At 51.6% G+C, this 20,537-nt stretch overlaps 1 protein-coding gene across 6 annotated transcripts in view; it reads right to left on the reverse strand.

The window, feature by feature from the left end:
* IFT140 (intraflagellar transport 140) overlaps nucleotides 1–20,537 on the reverse strand; it is an 80,372-nt gene that overhangs the window by 36,520 nt on the left and 23,315 nt on the right. For all 6 annotated transcript variants that reach the window (XM_072835220.1, XM_072835217.1, XM_072835218.1 and 3 more), the window contains 7 exons: nucleotides 19,387–19,478; nucleotides 11,642–11,769; nucleotides 9,313–9,430; nucleotides 6,934–7,064; nucleotides 5,431–5,599; nucleotides 3,778–3,909; nucleotides 177–364 (listed from right to left, as the gene is read on the reverse strand). In XM_072835220.1, the coding sequence (XP_072691321.1) occupies nucleotides 177–364; nucleotides 3,778–3,909; nucleotides 5,431–5,599; nucleotides 6,934–7,064; nucleotides 9,313–9,430; nucleotides 11,642–11,769; nucleotides 19,387–19,478 (958 nt within the window). The remainder of the gene's footprint in view (nucleotides 1–176; nucleotides 365–3,777; nucleotides 3,910–5,430; nucleotides 5,600–6,933; nucleotides 7,065–9,312; nucleotides 9,431–11,641; nucleotides 11,770–19,386; nucleotides 19,479–20,537) is intronic.

Raw genomic sequence — 20,537 nt, forward strand, 5'->3', positions numbered from 1 at the left:
CATAACATGCCAAAGCTGCCGTGGCGTCCCCATGTGTCGCAGTGTTTCCGTGGGTGACAAACCATGAAATATACCATGACAGACTCACACAAGACTTACTGATTCTCAGAACCTCGTTTGGAGGGGAGAGAGACACAAAGACTCTCTCAAGCCATCCCAGTGAGCAGAGTCCTCACCTTTTGATGAGTTTGATAGATTTGAAAGCTTCATCCATGTCTCCGACAGCGACGAAGAAACTGAACTGAAGCATGGCATCCCGAGTGGGCTTATCGCAGCCCTCCAGCCCGATGAAGTCTCGCAGTGGCCTCCTGCCCACGCACGGGCACCCTGAGTCCACCTGGTCTTCTCTGTCTGCTTCTCCTGGCTGAATGACAAAGGCCACACCATTAGTTGTCAGCTCACAGAAGGAGAATGCCTACGCTAAGCTGCTGCCTCGGGAGCTATGTCAGCCTTGGGTCTGTCTGCAGGCAGGCATGGATGAACTGACCCTGCCAAATGCTGCACGAGTGTGTGGGCATTCGAGGTCATCAGAGCCCAGGCTCCAGGCTCAGGCTGCAGGAGAGCGCAGGCTGTCCATGGGTAGGGACCCGTGTTCAGCCTCTAGCTCACTCAGGCTACCTTCTCAACAGGCATGAAATGACTCTGCAGACGCCCCCTTCCCAGGGCTGTTCTGAAGCCTGGAGAGAAGTTTCACGACCCACTTGGACACTCTCACACAGCCTCAGAGTCTTGCAGTTAAGTGACCCAATATGATTTCAGGTAGAATTTTCCAAACCAATAACCTGTATTAGTAGTGTGCCCTCCCTGATGTTTTTCAAAGAATCAACCTAGTGCCCTGCTCCCCAAACAGGCATATGAAGAAGAAGAGAGCTTCTAGCCCAGGAAAACATACTCCTGTGCTGGCCAGCCAGCCTCGATGCTGTTTTCTATCCAGCAGCCTGAATCCAGCCTACTGGGAGGACCCGTGCACCCATCCTCCTCAACTTCTGGTCCCTTCCCCCTGCTGGGTGCTGGTCTCCTCTGGACTGGAGTCCCCACATACCACCCTGTCTCCTGCAGCACCTGCCTTTCCCTATGCAGGTTCTGCTTCCTGCTGTAAAGGGGGGGTCATGGTCACTCCTTGGACCCAGCTTCCCCAGCACGTCACTGGTCTGGTGGGATATTGGCTTATAAGCATATGTTTGGTCTTCCAGATAACCAAATAGATATTTCTCACATGCACTCAGTCTTTACCACTGGTTCATGGCTCACAGCCAGGAGAAGGGCCACAGAGGTGCCTTCTGTTCTGTGACTGAAAATGACTTTGGGGCTCCACCCAAGGCAGGGTGGGCTGCCAGGATGACCAACCTCTCATCAGAGGGCTCAAGTTTCAGGCTCACCCCGACCTCCAGGGAGGGGACAGCCCCCCCACCCCACCCCAGGTTGAATCCATTGCCAATGACCAATGACTTAGTCCATCAGGACTACGCAGTGAAGCCTCCAAAAAGACCCAAAAGGACAGGGTTCAGAGAGCTTCCAGGTAGCTGACCACCTGGAGGTGTGGGGGGAGTGGCGCCCGGAGACCCCTGGGAGCTCTGTGCCCATCCCAGGCCTCGCCCTGTCTATCTCTTCATCCAGCTGTAGATTCGTCTCCTCTATTCTACCCTCCGATAAACCGATAATGTGAGCCTGAGCTGCTCTAGCCCAACTGGAAGGGGCTCTAGCCCCCAGAGGAGGGGGCCCTCCACTGTAGCCTGTGGTCAGAAGCACAGGACTGGGGACTGGCATCTGGGGTGGCGGTGGGGGCAGCTGGGTAGGGCCGAGCCCCTCATCTGTGGGGCTGATGCTGTCTCCGGGTGGACAGTGTCAGGACTGAGTTGATCATGTTGAGCACAGAGCTGTAGATACAAGTGTTAAGTCACTATGTTGTGCACCTGAGGCTAATACAGTATCATATGTCAACTGAGCTGTACTTCAAGGGGAAGAAAAAAAGAACTGAGTAGAATTGTCAGGAACTCAGCTGATATCTAAGTGATAGCGGAGTCTTACATGGTGTGGCAGGGGAACCCCTCGCCACGGTGGAATCAGGCCCAGGAACCCCAATCTCCCCCTTGCTGCTGCTGTGTGTCCCGTCTCACTCTCAGTTCCCAGCAGCCCCCATCTCATGCCTCCGTCTGACGTTCACCTGCAGTCCCCAACTTTAGGATGCACTAGACCTGGGCCTTAAAACACTAGTAGGATCTGTCAGACCCAGGTATGGATGGCAAGACTCTTGCAGGCAGGGTGGAGCATAAGGACATGGGGCAGCCCACAGTCTAGGTGGCTTGAATACAGGGCTCATGGATAAACATTAGCAGGGTCATGTCAGAGGGAGGCTGAATGCTGCAGAGCTTGCAAGGCAGAGGCCTGCTTCCATCAGGTCAGCCATGCTGGGGATCTGATCAGAACCTGGCCCACTGTGGCCACACTTGGGGATTCTCACAAACAGGAGAGTCTGTGGGTCACCTGCCACGTGCACTCGCCGCTGCCCTCGATTTGGAGCCTCATCTCTGAGAGAAGGGCCCTCACTTGGGGACCCTAGGTGGTCAGACTTGTGTCCAGACCCCTGAGTGTGCAGGTGGGGAACCTCTGGACATGGTTCTGAGGGCCCTGACTACAGGTCAGTAATCTGAAGAAGGCAGGTTTTAAAGACACACAACGCTTCCTGGCTACTTGTTACAAGCACATCAGAGGTAGAATTAATAAGACTTCCTATATTGCTGACCCAGGGAAATAAACTACTTCTGGCATCACAAACATCAGGTGACAGCTGCTCCTGCCACAGTCTGAGCCAGGATGAGGGCGCTGCTGAGGGATGTGGGCTTGCTGCTTCTGCACAGGGGCCGCTGCAACATCAGGCTCCCCACCAAGCTTGGTACCCGAGGCTCGTGAGCAGAAAGGGCCCGTGTGCAGGCAACTGCAGCTCAGAACACATAAAAACAGACCTTGGGAAGATGGCAAAGTCGAGGGACAGATGGTCATTGGGGCATGGTGCTGACAGCTGTGCCCCATGCACAACCCCTCTTGAACCAGGAGGATGGTGGATGCACATAGGTGGCCAGAAGGAGAAGGGAAAGAGAAGGCCCGTCGGCATCTGGAGAAACCAGTCTGTGAAGGGAAAGTCAAGGGGAAACTCCACAGAAAGGACCTTATATGCTCTTTCATACCCTTCTGAGTTCTCAAGCCAAGGAGAAATGAAAGCACCTAAGGAGCACTAAGTAAGAATGAGGTCCAGACACATGGCAGCCTGATGGCAGGGGCAGCATGACGGCAGGGGCAGGAGGACAGAGCCACAGCACCACACAGCCTGGTGCCAGGATGCTCACACACCAAGGGTCCGTGGTGATGCGGAGGCCAAGCCCACGCAGGCACAGACCTGAGGCACAACCTAGCCGGGAGTGTGCACGTGTGTGCTGAGAACCCCATCTGCCGCAACTAAACACACACGTGTGTGTGCAATATGCTCCTGAGAGGCCACATGCCAGCCCATCCCCAGTGGCCACCTTTGCATCGTCACTCGTCCCGGGATGTGCCACATCAGCACTTCTCTGTCTGCACGGCAGAGCCAAGTCTTGAGAGTTTCCTGACCTGGAAACCTCATAACTGCTGGAGTTTCAGGAAACAAATGAGAGCAGATGGTTTGCCTCGCTGAACGGGAGGGGAGCAGTGGCGCCCTGGAAGCCCCAGGAGACCCCTGCTGACCCCTGGCCAGAGGGGAGAGGACCCGAGAACACAGCCCTGCACTCGCGGGGGTCTCACCTTTCTTGTGAAGTAATAATGAGGCGCTTCGATCCCCAGAAGATTCTGGTAGGCGGGAGGCCGTGGGAAGCTGTCCTGAAGCAAGAAGCCATGCTCTTCCGTAATGAAGAAGGACAGAATCAGCACGTCCGCCTGCGAGAGAAGGGAAACACTGTTGTTTCTAGTTTGGCGATAAATTTTCTAGTTTGCATCTAATTCCTGTTTCCATGCCAGCATGTTTACATACAATAGAGAAAAAAGGATGAGCACATGAACTTCCCCCTTCTGGAAGGATGTGCCTCATGCATCTGAGAGCTGCTAGACCCTTCTCATTGATGGAGTTTCTTGCAGCAAAAACTAAATTGTTCCCATCCCAGTTCAAAGTTTTCCTGTTCAGGTCCTTGACTCTGACTTAAAAATCGACAATAGCAAAGGCGCTCTTGGGAGATTCAGTCAGTTGAGCGTCCGACTGTTGATTTTGGCTCAGGGCATGATCTCCGGGTTGTGTGACTGAGCCCTCCCGCCTCGGGGCTCCACACCCAGCAGGGAGTCTGCTAAGAGTCTTCCCTTCTCCTGCTCGCACTCTTTCTAAAAAGAAATAAATCTTAAAAAAAAAAAAATCAACAATAGCAGAGAGATTCTCTCCCCTGCTTTCAAGGGAGAGGGGTTACAGAGCCGAGAGGCCGGGTGCCCTGCTGGGGCCTGCTGCGTGCCATTTGGAGCTACAGCACCATCCATAGCGCCTTCTGAAGGGAACGAGCAGGTGGTCAAGGACGCCAGAGCCTTTCCCTGCTGTGTGAATTCTTGCAACTGCCCATCATCCTCACAAGAGCCCAGAAGAGGCATCTGATCAGAGTGCCGCGAAGTGCCCACATCGCTTGCCGGGGGTCGCCACCCTCTACCCTGAGAAAACTCTGCACACGTCTGCTTCCCCGATTCCAGTCACAGAGATGTCACCTCTGTGCGTTTTACCACTCTGTCAGAAGCAAGGAGTGGATCTGCTTCTGAGAGTCTCAGGACATGGACACTGACTGCCGATAATCTTGGGGCTCCCATTCTCACCACGCTGGCAGGGAGACAAGTCTAGCTATTGTTAGTGGGCTGGCTGCCTTGCTGCCTTGCTGGGAACCTACTCTAGCTCGCTCCTGGAGCAAGGTCATCACATGGAGGCACAGCCAGCCACTGGGCTTTCCCAGGGAGCACCAGACGTTTCGAGCACATGTTTGGAGAATATTGGGAGTCCTGGGCCCCACAGCGGTAGGCATGCCCTGCAGAGCCGGGGAGTCTGGTCAGGGTGGAGCACAGGGATGGGGACAAGGAGGCCGATGCAGTGGGACTCAGCCTCAGTGGAGGGAAGAAGAAGAGTCGGCTGACTCAGTCCCAGGACACACCCTCACCATGGCTTAGCTCCGTTAACTGTTTTGGTAGCGGGCTCTGGCCTGGAGAGAAATATGCAATACTGTACATAACAGGAAAGCCAAAATAGGCCAGTCTGAGGGAGACCAGACAGAGAGGGTTGTGCCAATCCAGAGGGGAGATGCAGGCCATGTGTCCTCGAGGCAGCACTCTCCTCCATGGGCACCAACTTCCCTCTAACTTGCCCATACACATCAGCAGGATAGCGAATGCACCAAGCCCCCGTGACTAGATATAAACGCGGCGCGGCCACGGTACCGTGGGGACTGGGCTGTCCTCAGTGGGCGGCTTCTTGTCCCCGAACTGCAGCTGGGCTCCTGGCGCCTCCCGCACGGCCTCGCACACAAACAGCCTGGGCTCGTTCTGGTCCCATAAGTGGTTCACGGGAATGAGATCCATCAGCCTCTCATCCACAAAGGTGTGGCTCCTGAAAGAGAAGGCTCGTCCTGAGAACTGACAGGTGCATCTGCGTTTGCTGCCTCTGCAAATGTGTGCCAGGGGCCTGGGTCAGCATCAGCAGGCCGGTGTGCATCGTTCGGGCTGCTGGCTCTGGAGCCCCTCCCTGCAGCACGCGGCACCAGCCTGCCTCAGGAAACTCTCAGACTGAAGCAAGTTGGTAAAATTAGAGGCCCAGTGCAGTCTTGTCGGAGAGCGCGTGAGGCTTTGGCTCTGGAGACTCCACGGAGGGCACTTGCCGGGACCACCGAGAGGACCTTGTATCCCACCGGGATGACGTGTGTGATATGGGGCCAACAGACAAGCTGGGTCCAGAGGCAGAGGAAGGACCGGGCCTCAGAAGAGGACAGGCATCGGAGGGGTGGCTGCGTGCTGTCCCACCACCACCGGAGAAGTGACAGGCTGAGCTGCATGTGGCTCAGAAGTGGAGGGCGGAGGGAAAAGTGTGAGTTTGAGACACAATTCAAACAAGGAAGACAGGATGAGTCACAGACGGGAGGACTAAGGGAAAGGTTAGCTGTGAGGTTTGAGACCAGGCGACCAGGACAAGAGACTAGAGTGGACAGGAACAGTCTCTGGGGAATGGGGCTCAGGTGACAGCAAGAAATTCCAGGGGACATTTGGAGTCAGAGAAGCAGAGTAAGGCTGGGAAGAAGTGAGGATGGGTGTGTTCAGGTGGGGCTACCCAGCGACCAGTTTAAGTTACCGGGGGAAAGAAGGTTCTGGAAAAGGATGAGAGCTGGGTGGGGAGGTGGGAGCTATAACAGAGCAAAAGGAGCAGAGGCCAGCAAGGCCAGCCATGGGCTCTGCTGCAGCGTCCACCCCATGTCCTGAGCGGCACACTTGGTCCTCGGGTGTCACTTCCCCCAGAATCAAATGTGAACCTTCAGTGGAGCAGGGTGAGCACTTCCAGTCCATGAGCATTCACTGGGCAGTAGAAGGAAGTGCAAACACGGACTCCCCGAAGAGCGACAGTTATTCTCTAGAAATACAGTGTCTCCCCAGACGGATGCTCTCCCTTCCCAGGTGCTGACAGAGCTCAGCTACTGCCACTCCCACCCTGAGATTCGGGCTATCGTGTGGCCACGGCTGCCACTGCCCTTCCAGAAGCTGGGTTCTCCTGGGTAATTTCAGGACCACCCCAACTGCCCAGGGGTGTTGGCTTTCCTGCCTGCGTTGAGCACTGGTAGCTGCTGAGGTCCTGGACATGTGAAGCGTAACTCAGCAGCCTGCCCAGAAGCTGGCCACTAACTGAGCATCAGTGTCCGTATTCTTTCAATGAAATCCTCCCAACCACAGTCTTACTTCTTGGTCTCTTGCCCATTAAAGGACAACTCCTCCCTGCGATTGATCTGCCCCGTCTTGAAGTCAAGGATGGTCATGGTGTCCATTTCCACGTCATAGAAGCAGATTTTGGAGTCAGGGCTGTTGTCTACCTGGGGGCAGAGAAAATGGAGCTCACAGAGCTGCCTGGCTGACATGCCATGGGTCTGAGAACAAGCGTCTGGTGTCCTCCACCTGCCGGCCACCTGGCATTCCTAACGTGGACATCAACTTACCTTCATCCTGCTGAGACCACCGTTCAATCACTACTTTATAAATTCCAACACATCGTGAAGGCCTGACTCCCGCTGTCCAGCCGTGGTCAGTGCTGGCCTGAGTGACGTGATCTCGGTGAGGCGGACTGACCACGGGGGACATGGGGCAGTCCGGATCCCAACAGACCAGTTCTCATGCAGGTGACTGAAGTGAGAGAAAGGGAGCCAGCTTCGCTGCCAGGGCAACAAAGGCCAAGAACTTGGATAGACCGTTCGAGGCTTTACTCTGGGAGAGAGTAGAATGCTAAGTGAGCCTGAGCATGAGAAAGGCAAAGAAACAAATGTCCAAATTTTAGGCAGAAAAACATACTATAAGCTTAATAGCAGCAGCAGAATCACCAAAGCATCGTAGGTTTGGGTACCTGCGAACACCCTTCTAGTCACTGTGAACACCCTTTGCAGAACGAAAGACGCACGACAGACTGGGGACACCTCAGCAACACCAAAGGCGCAGCCTCCTGCCCATTAGAGCGGGCTGGCGGGTGGCCTGCAGCAGACCCCTCTTTCCAAGCACACTCCCCACCGATGGGTAGGGCTGGGGGTGCAGCTGATTTCACCGCAAGCTCCCCTGTGCTACCTGAACCATTCCTTTGCATCGTTTTGTTCTTTTTTTTTTTTTTTTTTAATTTATTTATGATAGTTACAGAGAGAGAGAGAGGCAGAGACACAGGCAGAGGGAGAAGCAGGCTCCATGCGCCGGGAGCCCGATGTGGGATTCGATACCGGGTCTCCAGGATCGCGCCCTGGGCCAAAGGCAGGCGCCAAACTGCTGCGCCACCCAGGGATCCCCAACATCGTTTTGTTCTTTTGCCATGGGCAAAACGGGGAGGTCCCTCAGTATCACTGCTCTGGAGGATTGGGCCTCTGGAGCCAGCAGTCACCGTGCGGTCCCCGCCCCCACTGCGCATTCACTGCCAGCACCCCAGAGACAGTGCCAGGTCCCTGCATGCCCTCTCCTACTGCACACCCCGCTTCTCCCACGAGTGACCCTCCGGCAGACCCGGTCAGTGACCCAGGGCTGCCCAGCATGCATGCTTGAGCGTCCTCCCCATGTCCTCCCACCGCCCACATCCCTCCTCGGTGCTCAGACTGACAGGCGGATCTGTTCCTCCTGAGGATCTCCATACCCAGCCAGACTCCCCTTCGGAGGCTCAGGCTCGTCTTTATTGGCCCACCGGCTGCCCTCGGATGCCTCAAACTCAACATCGAAACAGGACGCCCCATCATCTCCATAAAGGCTCCTTCCTGGGTTTCCCTTTCCACATCCACACTGCTGCGAGGCGTAGGACCAGCCCCTGCCCGTCCTGGCCCATGCCAGCCCATCCCCAACCCTCAGGGCGGCTGTGATGGGCACCAAGCCGACTTCTGCACCCCCCCACCACGGAGAAGCACCCTGCAGGAAGATGTTCCATTATGCTCCTGCCTTGCCCCTCTGCCAAGGCTGGTGCCTGTGTGTTGGACCGCTGACTGTGCCAGCCTCGGCCTTCCCCGCTGCCAGGGACGGGAGACCCCTGTCCAGGCCCAGCTCTGCCATCTGCTCACACCCTGGGTGCTTCTGTTTCTGCCCCGCTGCCGCAGGCTTGTCTGGAGGGTTCACAGCTCCTGGAGGAGCCTCCTGACCAGTGGGTCGCCCAGCACAACCCGCCACAGTTTGACTCATTCTTAGACGGGTGTCTGTTCACCCACAGGAAGGTGCCAAGCTCTCCTGTTTAATCGTAGGCCTGCGTCCACCCAGAGGGGTGCCTGGTTCATGGTAGGTAACCAGTGACAAGGCTGTGAAAGAATGGGTTCCCGGGCAAGCACTGGTGGGCAGAGGCAGACAGCCCCCCTGCAGCTGTCACCACATCCTCTACTTCTGTAAGCCAGAGCTCAGAGGTCCTTGCTACCCCCTCGTGCCAAGGGAAACACAGCAGGCTGATGAAAAGGGACAGAAAGGAGAAGTGGTCCAGGGTCGTGCGTAGAGGAACTGCGGTTTCAGAGGAATTAGGAGCTGAGCATGTGTGGGGGCTTGGGCCTGGGGGCGAAAGGAGAGGCAGAGGCCAAGGAGGACGGCGTCCTGAGCGCGCAGCCGCCCGCCTGCACCCACCTTGCTGAGGAGGATGCTGATCCTGCTGCCGCTGGCGTTACACCTCAGTGAGGCCACGCCCGCTGCGCCCGGGATCAGTGCGGCCAGGTTCTTGTCGCTGCAGTGCACTTTCGCCTCTCTGCAGGGGGGACATGAGAGGCTCAGGGCAAAGCCCAGGCCTATCCATGGGCTATCCCACCCCCACCTATGCGGGCAGCTCACAGTGCCAGCACCGGCCGTCTCAGTGATGAGAAACCTTCATTCACAGAACTCGGGGCTCCGGGAAGGCCCAGTGGCTCTCAGTCTGGGGGTCTGTGCACCCGGGGAGAGGGGCCAGCTCAGAACTCAGGCTAAGATCTTACTTTTAAAAGTTTAAAATTGAGATATAATTGACAATAACATCGTATTACTTTCAGGGTGTAAACAATGATTCAACATTTGGGTGAGTTTTTAAAGTTTCTAGGTTTAATGAACAAATATGAAAGCATATCCCTCCCCCTACCCTTCTGACACAAAAAGCAGCGGCTCTGCTCCCAGATCCTCTCTGTGTGGCAGGTTTTGGCCATTCATCCTGCCAGACTGTGCTGCTGTCATACTTGCTAGAGCTTCGCAGAAACCAAAATGCACTTAAGCAGCCCCCGTCCAGCAGGTTCTAGCTTATCGCTGCTATGGACGGTACTGGGGGCACAGCAGTGGCTCGCCACGATTGTTTTCTCTTAATTCCCATTTCCTCTGTGTTTCCCTAACATCCTCTGTCCCAGGAGGCCCTTCAGTCCCCATGTGACACTTCACGGTCCTGTCTCCTTTGGCTCCTCTGGGCTGGGACGGTTTCTCAGACTCCAGGCTCATGTGCACATTTCCTGCCTCAGTGCTAGGACTTCTCCTGGGAGCCTGGTCCTTCTGACAGAGAATGCTGTGGAAACCCGCATCTGGGCACCAGGCGTGCTTGCTGGCTCTTGGCTGCCACCCACGGCAAGGACATGGTGCACAGACCGACTGCTGTAGGTACGTGTACGTGCAGATGCCTCTATGTGTACCCGGGTGGCTTCCACTCACCCATCACCATGAGGCTCCTCCTCACCTTCTCCCTCTGCTTATGTCACCTGCTCCCAATGGTGAAGTCCCAGCTCCCCAAACCTGCATCGGCTTCTCAGTCCTTCCTTCTGTGCAGCTGGGCACCGATGTGGGACGGTCACCCTGTGACCCGTGTGGGGCAGCTCTGTGCACTGCAGGGCAGTGTTGTATGCGTCCCCTCTGCCTCCGCTGTCAAGATCGCCACCTTCCCCAAAGGGCTGAGGTCAGTCAGCACCGCCTTTCCAGGGACACCGTTCCACACATTTCTAGCACACTTAAGACTATTCTCATATTCTGTATTCCATCCTGAGATCCCCTAAATTTGAATTTGCATATGTTTTAGGCTCACGTGCTATGAAGTTCCATGGGCTCTGACAACAACTGTGCCTTCTATCTACTATACACAAAATTTTACCACCTAAAAACTGCCCTGTGCTCTACTTGCTCAACCCTCCTCCTGTTTGCTTCCTCCCCCAGTATGCAAAGATTAAGAATTTGTGCCAAGGGGCACCTGGATGGCTCAGCCAGTTAAGTGTCGTCTCACATCATGATCTCAGGGTCCTGGGATCGAGCCCCATGTCGGGCTCCTTGATCAGCATAGAGTCTGCTTGGGATTCTCTCTCCCCCTCTGTCCCTCCCCTGACTCGCTCTCTCACTGTCCCTCCAATAAATAAATAAATATTTTTTAAAAAAGGATTTATGCCAAAACATAAGGCATTACAAAAAGAAATTCAGTGGTCTGTTATCGTAAAAATGGAAACAGCAACAGTTTTCTGGCTCCTATCCTTTTTCAACCTACCATATTGTCTCAGGCAATTTTTAATACGTGCACAGGCATACCTCACTTTAGTGCACTTTCTAGATACTATGTCTTTTAACAAATTTAAGGTTTGTGGCAACCTGTGTTGAGCAAGTCAAGCACCATTTTTCCAACAGCATTTGCTCACTTGGTGTCTCTGTCATGCTTTGGTAATTTTTGCATAATCTCAGATGTTTTTGTTATTGTTGTATTTGCCATGGTGACCTGTGATTTGTTTAGCACAAAAAAAAAAAAGGAATTTTTAATCAAGGCATGGACATTGTTTGCTTGGACACAATGTCACTGTATATTTAATAGACTACAGTAAAGTGTAAATACGAGTTTTATAGGTACTGGGAAACCAAAAAATTCACCTGACTCACTTCATTGTGATATTTGCTCTACTCCAGTGCTCTAAAGCCAAACCCACATGATCTCCAATGTAGGCCTGTACTTTTATTTAGACAAAAATTGTACCTTCGGGAAAGATCAAAGCTTTTAAAGTGAGCCAGGTCTGTCCCCACAACCAGGAAATTTCCACAGATGTCAAGGAAGCACGGGCTCCCCTCCGCCTCGGAGAACAGTAAGAGCTGTTTCACAGTCCCCTGAGGAAAAGGAAAGAACAAGGATTAAGGAAAGCAGCCTGTGCAGCCTTTCACTTTTGTTATTGAATGTTCCTCACGGGTCATCTGGGTACACTAAGCAGGCACTCAACGTTTACCAAGGGCCCAGGGTGCGCCCAGCACCTTGCAGGTTCTAAAGCTCCATGGGACTCAGGAGCATCTGGGGGTCGCAGCTGCTTAAACCCTTGGGACTTTCCAGGACAAGGCCCACGGAGGTGTTTTGGGTTCTGTGACTGAGGTGACTTTTGGTTTCCGCTCAAGGGTTGGAAGCATAGAACTGGGGACTGGGGTCGGGTGTCAGGCAGGGCTGACGCAGTCTCTGGGTGGCCTGTGTCACCACTGAGCTGAACTGTGGGCACCCTGTGGTATCTGAGGAACCCTGTCCCAACCACGCGAGAACTGGCTCTGCCCTCTGTACCACCTGCCGTCCCAGTGCTCACCACCCCCAAGCATGGCCTTGTCCCCCCTCTGCTCCGGCCTCAGCTCCCAGACGCCTGGGCCTATGTCTGCAGACCTCACTGGTGGCCACCTCCCCAGGCCTTCCCCCTACACAGACACGAAGTTATCTTCTACGACAAAATAACAGAAAACCAAGAAACAAGCCAGGATGCTGTCACTGTCATTCGGGGCTTGGAGCCCCTTGGATTTATGTTTAAAAACTATGGCCCTAGGGTACCTGGGTGGCTCAATGGTTGAGCATCTGCCTTGGACTTGGGGCATAATCCCAGGGTCCTAGGATCGAGTCCCAGATCGGGCTCCCTGCAGGGAGCCTGCTTCTCCCTCTGCCTCTGTCTCTCATGAATAAATAAATAAAATCTTTTTTAAAAAATTAAAAATAAATAAAAAACTATGGCCCCTCCTAATAGGTATTTCTAACTAAATGGAGGGAATTTAACCAAAAATAACTCATGACTTCAGAAGCCATTATGGGGGTTTTTTCATCTTCCCCAAATCACAAAGCCTCAACTCCAAAAAACCAAAAATAACTTCAGAACAAACGAACCACCTGAATAGGGATGCATACCTTGAGCCTTCCAAATGTTTTCACAATTCTAACTTTGCCATTTCTCCATTAGTTGAGGCAAATACACGACTGAAATAAGTCAAAATGGCTCTGAGGCCCCTTTTTCCTCTCCCTTGTGGTCTTTTTTTTTCTTTCTTTTAAAATTTTTATTTATTTATGATAGTCACACAGAGAGAGAGAGAGAGAGAGGCAGAGACATAGGCAGAGGGAGAAGCAGGCTCCATGCACCGGTAGCCAGACGTAGGATTCGATCCCGGGTCTCCAGGATCGCGCCCTGGGCCAAAGGCAGGCGCCAAACCGCTGTGCCACCCAGGGATCCCTCAATCCTCCCTCTTAACTAAGAGAAACTAGTCTCCAAATTGGGAATGACTCTATGGCCTTATTGACACAAGAGCCACATACTTGCTCAACTTCACTGCTGTAAAGCAGCCCCTGTCTCAGAGTACTAAGTTCAAATAATGGGGGCCCCTACAAGACCCTAACAGGTTCCTGTCCCTGAACCCATTCCCTTTGGTCTAGGCCCTTTGAGAGACACATACCCTTTTCTCCTTAGTTCCTTTGACCTATTCATTTCTTGGGTCAATATTTCTTAGAAAAGCATCATGCCACAGTTTCTCCCAAAAAGGGGAAATAATTCTAGAATTGGACAATAGTAATCAAAGTAGTCAATAAGAGGAAATAAATGACCCTTTGGCATCCTTTATTAGCTTCTTCTCTGATGGCACCATAGCTGAGTCTGGGGACACTGGTTATTTGTCCCTATTGGATGAGCTACTGTCTTTATAAGCAAGGTCCTCAACTGATACTGGGAGAATCCACAGTGCACCTCCCACCGAGATTCAAACAGATCCCTCAAAAGCTCTCTCCAGAACAATACCCTCTAAATACAGATGTTCTTTTTTTTTTTTTTTTTAATACAGATGTTCTTTAAGGCATCTGGCCCATAACAGATTACAAGGCTCAGGGCCTCATGATCCCCTGCACTAGTCCCTGTAACATCCCCATTTCACCCGTGAGAAAAACCAGTGGCTGGTTTTTTCGGGGACGGAGGCCCGCCGAAGATCTGCGAGCAGTAACTGACGCTATTATCCCTCAGCTCCTGTAGTTCCCAACCCTCTCGCGCTACCAACATCCATTCCAAGCAACATGTTCAGCACAGAGGACCTATGTAGTGCATTTCTAGTATTCCAGTTGATAAAGATAACCAGCAACGCCCCTGTGTTCCCTGGGGTGTCCTTCTTTTCACAAAACTTAAAAGCCAATGTGGATGCTACAAAGCTTTCTGCAGACTCTAGGTTGTTACAAGAGATAACTGACTTGCTTTGTTCCTGCTTCCCAAACCTCTTCCCAGGAGGCAGCACCCACCTGTTAAGACTCTTTGCCTTAAAGAGACAAAGTCTCCGAAGAAAAACTGCAGTTTTTTGTTTGTTTGTTTGTTTGTTTGCTTAAACTCAGGTTTGATGCTTTGGGCATCTAATCTCAGAACGAGGACTATATCCGTATGCAGATGGAAGCCCTTGTGACCCCTGAACGCTGCCACGTTACCTTTTGACTCCCCATGACGATTTACCGGATGTTCTTCTAACCAATGCTCATTTTCATGGTTTATTGATGGTTCATATTTAAAGGAGAAAAATGGTAAATACTATGCTGGATCTGTTATCCCAACTCCCTGTGAGGTCATTGAGGCAGTGCCTCTTCTCCTGGCGACTTGAGCCAAATAGGCTGCTAAATGCCTGTACTGGAGCTCATACTTCAGCCAAGGGTAAACTGCAAACATTTATCAGTAGGCCTTTGGGGTAGTCCATGATTTGGGGATATTAAGGAAGCAACAAGGGTTCCTTAGCTCCAATGGGGATAAAATGTAAGATGGCTCCTATGTCCAAAACTTATTAGATGCCATGCTTTTTTAAAGAGAAAGGGGGAGAGGAGAGGAAGAGAGAATTTCAGCCAGACTCTCTGCTGAGTGCAGAGCCCAATGTGGGGCTCCATCCAAGGACCCGAAGATCACGACCTGAGCTGAAACCAAGAGTTGGACCCTTAACCAACAGAGCCACCCGGGCACCCCTGGCTGCCTTGCTTTCCCCAACAGCTCTGGCTATTATTAAGGTTCCTGGACATTCAAGAATTGACTCTCTGGAGGCCAAAGGAAACCACAGCACTGATATTTCCACCAAAAAGGCTGCTGTCAAGGAGACCAATAGATAGACCTCTGCCATTTTCCAAAGAAATGTTCTTTCAAATTCGGAAAAATTGACCAGAGATGCCCAACAGTTGGTCCCAGAAAAGACAATGGTGGAAATCTAACAATTGTGAGTTTGATAAAAAAAAAAAAAAAAAGAGAGAACTCTGCTTTGGACCAAATAACAATCTGGCCCTACCAGGAATTCCAAAATCCCATTACTTACCACCAAACATGTTTAAACCACTGGTTTATTGACAAAATGATAGCATTCACGAACCAGCATTGGTGGGAAAACGTTAATGAGGCCACAAAAAGGGCCCACCTCACTTGTCCTGCCTGTCAAAAACATATAATCCAGAGAAATCTGTTTATACAAATGGGTTTCATAAAACTTCCCCATCTCATGGATCTAAATAGGTTTTGGTCATGGTCTGTATGTTTTGTCACTGGCTTGAGGTTTTCCCTTGCAGACAGACCATTGCTTCTTTGTGGCTAAAATTCTGTTAGAAGACACTACCCTACTTGGGAACACCCTCTCAAACGACACAGTGAGCGGGGAACCACGTGCTTCAGTAAGCCTGGCCTGTCTGGCTGGTTTTATGGACCTCATCGTACATGCCACTGGTGATCAGTCAGTTGAATTTCCTAACAGCACTAGCAATACTCAGTTGGTAAAATGTGTAGAAACCCTCCGACTATCTTGTCCTAAAGCACTGCTGTTAGTCCTAAATCTCAGATCCACCCCCTTGGGGACATAGAGATTCTTACCCTTTGAGTTAGTCACAGGACGTCCCAATGCACTTGGCCCCTACCTCCTCTGACCCACAGCTGATCAAGGGAGATGTGCTTCAACATTGTAAAGGCCTGACTGCTTCTATTAAAAATTACCATACTTTTAGTAAAGCAATCTTTTTTTTAAAGATTTATTTATTTATTTATTTATTTATGATGGAGAGAGAGAGAGAGAGAGAGAGAGAGAGAGAGAGGCAGAGACACAGGAGGAGGGAGAAGCAGGCTCCATGACAGGAGCCCGACGTGGGACTTGATCCCGGGTCTCCAGGATTGTGCCCTGGGCCATAGTAAAGCAATCTTTTTAGGAGACCATGATTTTAGATCAACCTCATAACTTGGAGGTTTTGTCTGTTAGAAAAGAAGTCTCCAGAGAGATTCTCTTCGTCCTTACTGAAAAGGTTCTTCTCAGCTACTGGTCAGTAACCTCTGTGCTGCCAAATTACAGGAAATAGACTCTTGGATTCAGGGGATGCATCTAAAGAAAGCGGCAAAACCTGATTGGGCCCGCACGCCATCTGGTGACCTGAAGCTACAGATTTCCTGGAATTGAAGCAGATGACATCTGACGAGACCGCTTTCCCCAGATGTCCAGCCCAGGCCTGTCTGCCTTTTCCTCACTGCTGCTCCTTTTCTCTCTCTGTCATGGAGAGAGATACTCTCGTCTGCATTTCCCAAACCCTTTCCTGTTATGGCTTTTCAGTAACAGCCTCATTATTATTCTGTGACAGACATCTTTCATTTGTTTTTTTTTTTTTTTTTCTGAAGGGCTAGAAGGTTCAGAATTTACAAAAGTCTTTCTTTCATCTGAACTACCATCCAAATTCATCGGTGTCTGAATTTACAACTTTATAAGCTGTATTACTGAGAACACATCTGGTTCCACACAGTTCTTTTGAGATAACAATACTGTTTTAAAACATCTTTGAAGTTTTGCTGTTTTGCAGAGTTCACCATCTATTGCTTCCTTTTAATACCTGCACTGGATCTTCCCAAATGCACTCAGTTAATCTTTCAGTTTGCTTTTGCAGTCTCCACTATTCTGCTCTCATGGTTGCTTTAACTGGAGATTTTAGGAGGCATATGCAACTCCAGGCTTGCTTTCACCGGGAGACCCTCTCTCCCCTATGTCAGTGTAAGTGCCAGTAAATATTTCATTGGCTACCTTCACACCTAGTTCTGGTCCATCATACAATTTGGCATTATCACGTTACTTCTTGTTTCGTATCATTATTCTAAGGTTTGTATTTTGTTACCTCTTCAAACTTTTTAAAAAAGGACGTACCCAATAAGGAGCTGCCCTCTAATGCTTACAATATTGGAAAGACACAACCCTTAGGCGGGAGTACCCGAGATTTTTCTCTCTCCTGATTTTTGCTGTTACTCAAATGTGGCCCTAAGGGGTTTGCAACAGCTTATGCACTCCGCCTCTGACGTAGGACATGACAACATAAAAAGGCCCTTCCTGGCACGGAGGGACACCACAATTAAATACGGGTGACTTAATCTGTGATGCTTTCAAAGAAAGATCTTGATCATAAAAGGGGAAATGTGAAAGTATTTAATAAAGGGAAACCTCATTCAGAAGATGGAGCTGGGGGGGCCAGCAGGATGCTTTCTGCAACACCCTGTCGGTCGGTTGCAGAGACCTGCTGCGCAAGTGGACACTACAGTTGGCTCTTGAACAGAGGGTTTGAGCTATGCTGTCCATTTACACACTCACATACAGATTTTTTTTCATAAATACAGTACAGTACTGTAAAAGTATTTTCTCTTCCCTGTGATTTAATTTCCATTTCCCTGGTTTGCTTTATTGTCAGAAGACAGAACAGACAGAATAGTATAAAATATGTATATGTTTTATGCATAAAACATACAAAATATGTGTTAACTGTACTATCAGCAAAGATTTGAGCTGCCAGTTTTTGGGGGAGTCCAGTTATACGTGGATTTTTGACTGCATGGGGGTCACCTGTATGATCCCAGCAGGAGGAAGGAAGCGTGCCTCCTCCCCCAGCAACAGCCCAGCCAATGAGAAGCCTCTACACTTGCAGTGGTCAGCTTCATCCAATGCACGTTCCGTTTACAACAGGCTGGTCACCCCCACAGCAGAGCCTCCTCTCCTGGGTTCTGCAGTCTTGCTATGATTTAGCTTTAGCTTGCTTGTTCCAGACCACAATTCTCCTATTCCCAGATAAACCCATTTTTTTGCAGCTAAAATAATGGGTAGTTTTAAATCTACGGTTCAGAGCCCTCTTCTCACAGGTTGTTCACCCTCCCTCCCCAGCCCTGCAGCGGGGCCCCCAGGTCCTCTTGCTCACATAGCGACATCCTTCATGGGTCGTTAACATGGGCCCTCCAAGCCCCAGCTTCACGTCCACAGCAGACATCCCCACCAAGTGTTGGCAGCAGTGGGGTCCAGCCTCCTTCCCACCTCAAACAGACTGAAGACCTCAGGGGCCAGCAGCCTAGCCTGGCCTGCCCCCAACTGGCACCTTCCCCACATCAAGCCTCTACTCTAGGGCTCCCCCAGTGACACTCCCCACCCACAGCGAGCCCCCTCAGGAAGAACTCCATGGAAGCCCCTTGGGGAAGGGCGGCAGGAAGGAGGAGCAGCATGTGAGGTAGGAGGACAAGAGCACACGTGTCCAGCAGCCTCCAGAAGTGAAGGCTAGATCTCAGCCCACAACTCAGACCCTGAGGGAGCAGTGGCACCTGAAGTTGGGGTGTGAAGATTTTCCCGACCTTGACAGAGCACTGCTGTGGGTACTGCACCAAGTGGTGGCCCCCAAAAGGCACATCCACCTGGAATTTGTGAATGTGACCTTATTTGGAAAAGGAGCCTTTGCAGATATAATTAAGGATCTCAAGGGGAGACCATTCTGGATTAGGCTGCCCCTAAATCCAAGGACAAGAGTCTTTATAAGACACAGACACAAGGAGAAGACAGAGGCACAAATGGAGTGATGCATCTATGAGCCAAGAAATGCCAAAGCGGGCTAGAGCCCCCAGAGGCTGGAGAGCAGGGGATGGATGCTCCATCAGAACCTCTAAAGGGGCCAACCCTGCTTACACTCAGGAGTTTGGACATCTGACCTCCCCAACTGCAAGAGAATAAATTTCTATTGCTTTAAGCCACCCAGTGTGTGGTCCTTTGTTACACCCTGTCTGCGCCAGGTTCCCGCCAGCGTCTGGGATGGCGGTAGGCAGGGGCCTCCTACTCCACGCACCGGGGGGAACAGAGGCTGCAGGAGAGCCAGTGGGAAAGGCCTTTCCTGAACTGATGGCCCTTCAGCCTTGAAGATCACATGAACTCCAGCAAACATGCCCTCCCCCTTCCCAGTCCGTGCGTTCAGGGGCCAGCAATCCAATGCTCATCACTTGCGAGGCCCTGCCCCACTTCCCGAATCCACAGGTCTCAGCAGTCATAGCGCACAGACTAGCCCAGAGTCCAGTTTCACAGGCAAGTACCGGGCCAGGGGGGGCTGTGATCTGGCTGCGTGAGGTCAGTAAGCAGCTTTGGCTTGGTTTAGAGACGGCCTTTTAAACTGTTCTAGTGACTTTCATCATCAAGCCCACTCGCTCCAGAGCAGTGATTTACCTGCCAGGTTCGAACTTGAACTCGGTTTGGCTCCACGGTGTACACATTGTCCTCATGCATGGCTAACACTGGAGTCTCACACAGGAAAGTTCCTAGGACGAGAGAGGGACATAATGAGGCAGCGGCCCATCTCTTCTTACATGCTCAGAGTGTTGTGAGGGCTGCGTTTTCTGCGTAGGTGAGGACAGTGAGGCCCTAAGGGACGGGAATAGCATGTGGGCCAGGGGCTGGAGTACAGATGAGGCCGCCTCTCTGGTCTGGTGGGGCTGCAGCACTACAGCACCGCAGTACAAGTGTTTAGGTGGCCGTCTGTTCCCCTTCAGTAGAGCTCTAGAGACCTCGAACCGTTGTCTTTCTCTAGATGGGTTCTTTTTTTTTTTTTTTTAAGATTTTGTTTATTCATGAGAGACACAGAGAGAGAGGGGCAGAGACACAGGCAGAGGGAGAAGCAGGCTCCATGCAGGGAGCCTGATGTAGGACTTGATCCCGGGACCCCAGGGTCACACCCTGAGCCAAAGGCAGACACTCAACCACTGAGCCACCCAGGCGTCCCTAGATGGATTCTTATCTAGCCCGGGAGATGATCACACACACAAGACAGGGAGCACTTGAGCACCCGCTGTGCTATCCTCCTGAGGGTATTAGAAGTTCACCCTTACTCCAAGGGGGTCCATGCTGCAGGAGAAGACACTAATTATGGACATAACACAAGGCAGAGCAGGAAAAGTATGACAAGTGTAGGTAATGAAGTGTTAGAGGTGAAAAGGAGGGAGGGATGGTAAGAGGGTGACCCCCAGTGGAGAAGCACCCCTGGGGTGAGAGCTGTTCTGTAAACACATGGGGGGAACCCCCTGGAGCATACGGATGACCATTCCTGTGGAGTCAACGTGGGTGAACGGTACAACTGTGCAGGAGCGCTGGGTGAGGGGCCCACCTGGAGGGTCATTATGGCAGACTGCACATGGCCCCTGGAGCTATCAGGTCCTGGTCCCTGGAACCTGTGAATGTGAGTATATTGGCCAAAGATGGGGCACATCTCCCAGCTTGCCAGCTTGCTTCTCCCTCTGCCTGTGTCTCTGCCTCCGTCTCTGTGTCTTATGAATAAATAAATAAAATCTAAAAAAAAAAAATTATGTTGGCCAAAGATGGGA

The sequence above is a fragment of the Canis lupus genome, chromosome 8 (genome assembly GCF_048164855.1).
Source record: "Canis lupus baileyi chromosome 8, mCanLup2.hap1, whole genome shotgun sequence".
NCBI lineage: Eukaryota > Metazoa > Chordata > Mammalia > Carnivora > Canidae > Canis > Canis lupus.